The following is an 8,235-nucleotide window of genomic DNA, read 5'->3' on the forward strand; positions in this document are numbered from 1 at the left end:
CTCTCTCTCTCTCTCTCTCTCTCTCTCTCTCTCTCTCCTCCAGCTGATGGATCATATTTCAGTTCTCAGAAAGGTGGGGGGCGTGGTGACAGTGCAGAGTGGGCGTGTCCTGACAGTCAGGAACTGTGTTCTGATTGGCTGCAGGTTTTTCAGGCTGAGCTCAAAGTTTTGTGTGAAGCAGGAAGTAGTTGTGTTGCTGTGGCTGTCGAACAGACACACAGCTGCTGACTCTGGAAGGAAGCAGGCAGACATGAAGCGATCCTCCAGGTAAACTGCATCGTTCTGTCAGAAGCTTTATCACTGAGAGTTTAACTCACCCCTCAGGTGTGTGTTTGTGTGGGAGCATGTGTAGCTTCACTTTGTAACTCAAAGATAAGAGAGGTTTTAGTCACACCCAGTTTTATCTTCAGCTGCTGTTTGACTAACGTTTGACTAGTTTGTGTTTGCTCCCAGTGATGCAGCTTTAGCTGCTGAACTTCCTTCACTTGTAGCTGAAGTTAGGAACAATCTGTTGTGTCAGCTCACCACAGCCTGAGGAAGTCGCTTCGTGAAACTGTTGTCACGCAAACCGATGATGACCTCCATCTGCAGGGCTGCAGGGAGGGGCAGCAGCACGCCGACATGAAGAAAACACGAGCCGAGGGCTCAGGAGGCTCAGAATCATTTTAGTTGTTTGTTTTGTAATATGTTAAACGTTTAAAGACACGTCTCTGTTTCATTAGTTGTTTTATTGGTGGTAAAACAGACAGGTGGGCTTTAGGTGAACAGAAAGAACTCCTTAAATAACCTGCTGGCTTTTATTCACACAAACTACCTCTGATTATTAACTTTTCTACATGTTAACTGAAGATTTTACTTCCTGCAGGATGACAGGCTCAGCCTGCAGCTGGAGGAACACCTGCTGCAGTTATTAATTAGATTTACATGCAGCACATTGTTCCTGGATTTGATTAAAGGGAAATATTTTGCACCACTTGGACGTTTATCTGATACTAAAAGCATCAAACATGGTTTGAAATCTGCATTTTTAAGTACAAGCACTGATAAAATACAGAAACTAATGGATCAGCAGATGGACCCATGGGTCCATTAGTGACTCTGATCCGTTTCCTGCAGTTTGTCTCCTGACGATAATGAATAAAACCAGAGAAATGCATTTCCTGTGAAAACGCTTGTGTGAATGCTACGTGCTGAAAACTTCAGCTGAAAGCTTGTTTAGTAGCAAAAATGTTAATGTGAGTTCAATTTGAAAAGCTGAAAGGGAAAAAAATCCTCTTAACTTTGCAGAAAAAAGTAGGAATGAACAAAAAAACCAGACAACAGCTAAAATCTAAATGCTAAAACAACAGACTATAAAAGAAAGCAACTGTAGGAAACATAAACAGCTTAAATTATCAGAAATAATTACAATAAAGTTGAATATTACAGTTAAAGTAGAATTTTAGCTAAAACAGCCAAAAAAAAGGCTAAAATTAGCATAAAAGTAGGCTGTAGGTAGCAGAAACAAGTTGAAAGAAGCACAGAGATGTAAAATTAGCAGAAAAAACTGCCTAGAAAAGTCATCATATGTAGAAAAGTAGCTAAAACAGCCAAAAAAAAAAAAAGCTGGAAATGTTTTAATCAGCAGAAGGAAGCATAAAGAGCACCGGTTTGGAGCAAATAGCTGAATATAGCAGAACAAAGGTTCAGAAACTTTTTGATGGATTTTAAGGATGTTGAAAACTCATTCATTTATTTTATTATTTATTTTTTTAGCCACTTCTGTAGAAAATAGAGCTGAATATTAGTTTCTTCATCATCAGTGACTTTTGTTTTTAAACAGCTCCATTCGTTTTCAATGAGAAAAAAGTGGCTGAAAAGGTGAAACAACTAAAAAAGGATAAATATCAGAAAAATCAAAAGTCACAGCTGGAAAGTCCTGAATGAGCCGAACGTTTTGATTTATGAGTTGTTGAAGCAGCACATAAATTGTGGAACGAGGAAGGAGCCAAAAAAACGTACGGATTAGAAATGATCTCAGTGGTGTGAATGGTTTGAAGCGTCACGTTGTTAATGGGTTAATAATTAATAATAATTATAACGGGTTAGCAACTGAGATCCTTTCCTCTCACTTGAAGTCCTCTTCCTGCCGTGCTTCATCTCTGCTTCAAGTTTTATAAAAACTGTTTGAACACGTTGTTTGTGCTCAACAGCTGCCTGAAAACAACCGTTTTAATAAACAGTTTCTCTCAATAAAACATCCAGGTTTTATTAATCAGCCTGGATGACAGCACGGAGGGAAAGTTCAATCCACAGCCTAAAATAAAACCAGTGGAGTTTCATGGGTTAATAAACTAGTTTAACTTGTGTAAGTTTAAAAAGGGTCTTGTGTGCATCTAAGATCAGTTAAAATGTTTTTAATTTGTTAATTTCTTTAACATAAAGGTTTATAAAAGCCTGATTAAAGTAAAACTTGAGTTTGATCTGAGCAGTTGGCCTCTGCAGGGTTAACGTGTGTGTAGCGTTAAAGTGAATTGTTACAAAATGTTGTGTGTTTGTTGAGTGGTGCAGCTTTGTGTTTGCAGAGCTCAGCGCTGCGGCCTGCATGCTAATGAAGCTTTTGTTTGTGCGTTCCTTTTTCCTGGAAACCTGGAGGCTCGCTCTTACACAGAAAGGGGCTTTAGATTATTTGCTCTACTTGGCAGCCGGTTACCCAGCATGCCCTGCTCTAATTACCGGTCCGGGCCACACCTTGTTGTCCTCGCAGACCCACACACAAACACACACACGGGGCTTTGTGGTTGTGCAGAGACGACACCCTGCTTGTGGTCCTGCTGGTCGCAGGCGGACCAGGACCTGGTGGTTCTTTCATGTCCTTCATGTTGAAGCTGAAAGCAGCTTTGATCTCAGAGGCTTTATGACAACATGAAAAGATTTTATTGACTTAAAGTCAAAGTGTGTTTAACAAACCTTCTGCTTGTCATTCATCAAACGCTCTGTTATAAATACTCTCCCTTGTTAGTGAGAATAAAGAGCAAACCCCCAAGCTTTCTGTGCGACCCACGCCTCAGCTGATTGGTTGACAGACGGCTGATTCAGGAGCAGCTGATCAGACGGTTTTTGATTGACAGGTCTAATTATTGGCTGCGACAGTGAAGCCGAGTCATGACTTGTATTTTTAAATTCAGAGACGCAGACTTTTCTGAAATGTTCAAAAGATGTTTCAGGGCTGACCACAAAAAGAAATAATGACTTTAAGAGTGATTTAAAGTGATTTAAAGTGATTTAATGACAAAAAATGCATCTGATGGACAGCAGGACATCTGTAAAAGAAAACACATTGGTTAAACTAAAAATAACGTAAATAAAACTGGCCTGTCGCCTTTATTACTTTACGTTATGACCTTTCAATCATATCATCACTGTGTTTCTGTCATTAGCGAGTCCACATCATAATTTATAAATTATTATGCAGTCTAACTGCTCAGAACTCCATTAAAAGTCCATATTTGACCACTTTATTATCAGTAAATATTAGGGTTGTGTATTGGCAAGAATTTGGCGATACGATACATATCATGACAGAGGGGTCACGATACGATATATCCCGATATATTGCGATACTATAAGCAAGGCGATATATCGTGATATATTGCGATACTACAAGCAAGGCGATATATCGCGATATATTGCGATACTATAAGCAAGGCGATATATCGTGATATATTGCGATACTACAAGCAAAGCGATATATCGCGATATATTGCGATACTATAAGCAAGGCGATATATCGCGATATATTGCGATACTATAAGCAAGGCGATATATCGTGATATATTGTGATTTTTTTTGTCCAAAAATTCTATTAAATAAAAACCTCTTACTGGGGAAGAAAAATGAAAAACCAAAATTCATTGTCTCAGAAAATTCTAATATTACATAGACACACTTTTGATACATTTAGCTGTGTTCTGCTTTGTATGTGTTTTATTGTATTTGTTTCATATTTCTTATTTCATCCATGTTTTCAATTATTAGACTTAATTTGCCAATAAAGTTTGAAAATGTTTTTGCAACTTTTAGTTTTTAATATTAATTTACAATATGGTCACCCAACACTTAACAATAGCCTCTACCTCAAGAGGTAGAGCAGCCAAATGGCTGGCTCACTGCTGCCAACTAGTGGTCAGAGGCTGAACTACAACATAAAAATGAACGGCTGGCAGGAAAGTTGACATTTTAAACCTTAATAAAAAATCGATACAGGGCTTTAGAATATCGATACAGTATCGGGAAATGAAATATCGCGATATTTCAGTGTATCGATATTTTCTTACATCCCTAGTAAATAACATATTTAACAACAGATAATCAGTTCTAAAGGTTAAACGTGACGATTGAAGCTTTTTGATTGTTAGCATACAGGTTTTACAGTTTAAATCAATATTTTTGTTAAATTTTTTATATTTAAGTAAGTAAGTAAAGTTTTATTTATAAAGCGTCTTTCACAGAAATATATTCACAAGGTGCTGTACAATCATTAACAGTATAAAAATGGTGGAAAGAATAAAATGAAGCAGAAAAACACAATTACACATAAGCAACGAAAAATTGAAACATCAAATCAAGAAAATTATTTCAAAAATTGTAAATCAAACACAAGGTTAGTGCAGTTCAAAATATACAATAATACACAAAAACATAAGGAATGCAGGAGAGAAAAACATGGCCTAAGTTAATAGTAAATAAAACACAGATTGTCGAGCATTCACAATGGAATTTGCCTGTGAAACACAATCCTTTTTGTTCTTATAAGCTTGTTTTATTAATTTCTTCAGTTTACAGCAAAGCATTTGTGCCATTTTTACATTTATTACGAATTTGTTTGGACCGTGCCTTGTTCTCCTTGTTAAAATTGATGATTAGCATTAGCATTAGCTCGATGCGTAAACTTCTCCGTTGTAAATAATTCCCAGGTCACGTGACGCCCAGCACTGCTTGTAAAGCAGGTCGGTTTTATTTAATCCCAGATAAATTGAATAAAAAATAGAAGTTTTACACTAAAGACCTAAAAGTAGCAGAACCTAATTTAGCAGAAGCTAACCAAAGTTAGTAAAAAAAGCTAATCTGCTAAATGAGAGGCTAGTTGTGCTATTAGTGGGACTGTTCCCTTATTTTCTGTTAATGTTTTGATCAAACTGTTGCAGGTTTGTGGTTGTTTATGGTTGTTTATTTGTTTTTGAGAAATAAAAAGCTTTTTGTGTTTATTTTTCTGGTTTCTCTTGCTCTGACGATGATTTTCTTTGTGTTAAAAACATGTTTTATTGCAGATCTTGTCGTTTGCGGCTCCCTGATTAAAGGTGTTTCTGTCTCTGAGGATCACAGACAGAAGCTGTTTGTTTTCCACAGCCTGGTTGAAATGATGTGTGCTGTCTTTGTGTTTCTGCTGACTCTGCGACTCCGTCATCCAGTTAAACTGTGCATCGAGGCCTGCAGCGTGCAGAGCCAAGATTAAATCAGTCGGCCCGGAGCTAATTCATTTAAGAAAAGCTGTGGAAAACACTCGTTATCTGTTGGAGTTTCTGTTTCTTCTTTTAATTTAAATCTGTTCTTGTTTCAGCAAATCCAAAGAATGCACCTTCAATGCAGGTAAAAACCTTTACATCAGTGTTTGTTGTCAGTGTATCATCACAGTTTGAATCTATCACTTCAACTATTCTGACAGGATAATCCTGACTGTAGAAACTGCAGATAGTTTCTTTTAATTAACGTTAGGAAGGAAAGTTAGAACTAAAGCTGGCTGTTTATATTTAAATGAACCGTATTGATGTCTTGATTTTCACTGTTTCCAAGCGTTTGCAACATTTAATTAGTTTTCTTCATTAAGAGCCTCCTGAGGGAGCTTTTTGTTTTGAATTGGCATTTTAATAATTTACTTTGTTGCAATTTTATTATTATTTTATCAAACAAACACTAAAAATCTTTTGCCCCGTCCCTTCGTCTTCTCCTCCGTTAACCCCGTCCCTTCGTCTCCTCCTCCGTTAACCCCGTCCCTTCGTCTCCTCCTCCGTTAACCCCGCCCCTTCGTCTCCTCCTCTGTTAACCCTGCCCCTTCGTCTCCTCCTCCGTTAACCCCGCCCCTTCGTCTCCTCCTCTGTTAATCCCGCCTCTTCGTCTCCTCCTTCGTTAACCTCGCCCCTTCATCTCCTCCTCTGTTAACCCCTCCCCTTCGTCTCCTCCTCTGTTAACCCCACCCCTTTGTCTCCTCCTCCGTTAACCCCGCCCCTCCTCTTCCTCCAGAGGACGGCTACGTGAGGATGTTCCTCCGAGGTCGTCCGGTCACCGTGCACGTCCCCGACCAGCGGCGGGAGAGCTTCAGCCTCGACCAGAAGGTGGCGCTCCCGGACAAAAAGCTGAAGCTTCAGTGGGTGTATCCTTCAATCTGAGACATGCAGGAATAATCCAGATTAAACACTTTGTTTTACAATTATATTTAAATTAAATTTATTCAGTAAAGAGAAAATGAAAGATTATTTATTATTAAATTAGCGTTCACATTCACGTTTTCTGATCTGCTGAATTCTTTAAAAACATTCACCATACCTTTTAGCTTCTGTTTTGCTACTTTTATCGTTAAACTAGCCTTCTGATATTTTAGCTTCAAGCTAAAAGTATTATTTTAGCTATAATTCTACTACTTTTAGCTTTTAGTTAACATCTTCTTTTAGCTTTAAGCAGCCTTTTGATACTTGTTGCTTTTAGCTACCACTCTTTTTAGCTTCTACTTGGTGTTTTGAAACTTTCATTCAGCTACTTTTAGCTAGTTTGCCGCTTTCAGCTAACTTTTGATGCTTTTACCTGCTGTTCTGCTTATCTTAACTCCTAGAGTTTTTCTACTTTTCGCTACTGTTCAGCTATAATCACATTTTAGTTACTATTCTTCTTGTTTTAGCTAGCTTTTTGATGCTTTTTGTTTTTAGCTATCATTCTTTTACAATTAGCTTCTAGCTAGTGTTATGCTAGTATTAGCTTTCCTTTGATTTTTTTAGCTGCTATATTTTACTCTTATTTTCACGCCACTATTCTCTTTTTAGTTAGCATTGTTGCTACTTTCTGCCTTTACTCAGCGTTGTTACTACTTTTGTCTTTTAGCTACTGTTCAGCTATGTTCAGACATTAGTTACTATTCTGCTTTTCTAGGGTTTGATAGCTTTTAGCTATCAGTCTTTTACAATTAGCTTAGTGTTATGCTACTTTTAGCTATCCTTTTATCTTTAATTTTAGCTGCTATATTTTACCTTTGTTTTCTACTCTTTAGTTAGCGTTGTTGCTACTTTTATCTTTTAGCTCGTTTTGCTTTTATTTCATCTTGTTCAGCAGATTTCAGCAGCCGTTCATCTGTGCTGAGTTTCAGCAGGAAGTATATTTTCAGTAATTAAAAGAAGGGATTGTGGTTCTGAACCTATTATTTTATCGATGAGGTGAAAAGTTTTGGCTCATCTGAGACTCGTTGTCAAACAGCCGAAGCCTGGATGGTTCCCTGACTCAGACCTGACCCAGGTACGGATATCGCGGCCGTGACTGCCGCTCCAACCTCTACCTGCTGCCCACAGGTGAGATTGTTTACTTCAACGCCTCGGTGGTGGTTCTGTACAACACGGAGGAGCAGCAGCAGAGACACTACCTCGGTCACAACGACGACGTTAAATGGTGAGCAGTCGAAAGATAACGCTCCCAAACAGCTGATGTCTTTATCCCCTCACTGAACTGCTGAAACTCCAGAGACCCAGAGGGCCTCTGAGCTCATCTGTAATTAAAACCCTGCTTTAATTACCGTCACCAGCTGCCATCCTGAGCGAGCTCTGAGCCTGGAGCCACTTTTATATAAACACCAACCCCTCCTGGGGCGTGCTGGGAAAATGACTCATCTGTGCAGAGACCGTCGGGTTTCCTGTCTCACGCTTTCACACAAGATCTTTTTGCTGACAGAGCAATATTTTTACTTTTATTTCAGATAGTTGTGATGGACGTATGTTTAAAGAAAATCAACACTAAACAAGTTTAGTGGCGTGTCATTTAAATAACTTAAGGGAAAAAAAGCAAATGTTCAAGTTAAAATTTCTCTAAGTTCCTGTTTGTAAACAAAAATAACCTTAAAAGTCTGTTTGTGATGAAAGGTGGAAAAAAAAAGAAGCAAACTGGTTCTCCAGGGGCGGAGCTAGACATTTTTACAAGGGGTGGCCCAGGAGGTTTTTA

The 8,235-nt window shown here is 38.4% G+C and overlaps 1 protein-coding gene across 1 annotated transcript in view; it reads left to right on the plus strand.

The window, feature by feature from the left end:
• Positions 1 to 8,235, plus strand: part of eml2 (EMAP like 2) — a gene marked incomplete at its 5' end in the record, with an annotated part of 29,363 nt that overhangs the window by 5,864 nt on the left and 15,264 nt on the right. The window contains 3 exon segments of the mRNA XM_014026420.1: positions 5,600 to 5,628; positions 6,280 to 6,409; positions 7,540 to 7,689. Coding sequence (XP_013881874.1) covers positions 5,600 to 5,628; positions 6,280 to 6,409; positions 7,540 to 7,689 — 309 coding nt within the window.

This window comes from Austrofundulus limnaeus, unplaced genomic scaffold, assembly GCF_001266775.1.
Source record: "Austrofundulus limnaeus strain Quisiro unplaced genomic scaffold, Austrofundulus_limnaeus-1.0 Scaffold552, whole genome shotgun sequence".
Classification (NCBI taxonomy): domain Eukaryota; kingdom Metazoa; phylum Chordata; class Actinopteri; order Cyprinodontiformes; family Rivulidae; genus Austrofundulus; species Austrofundulus limnaeus.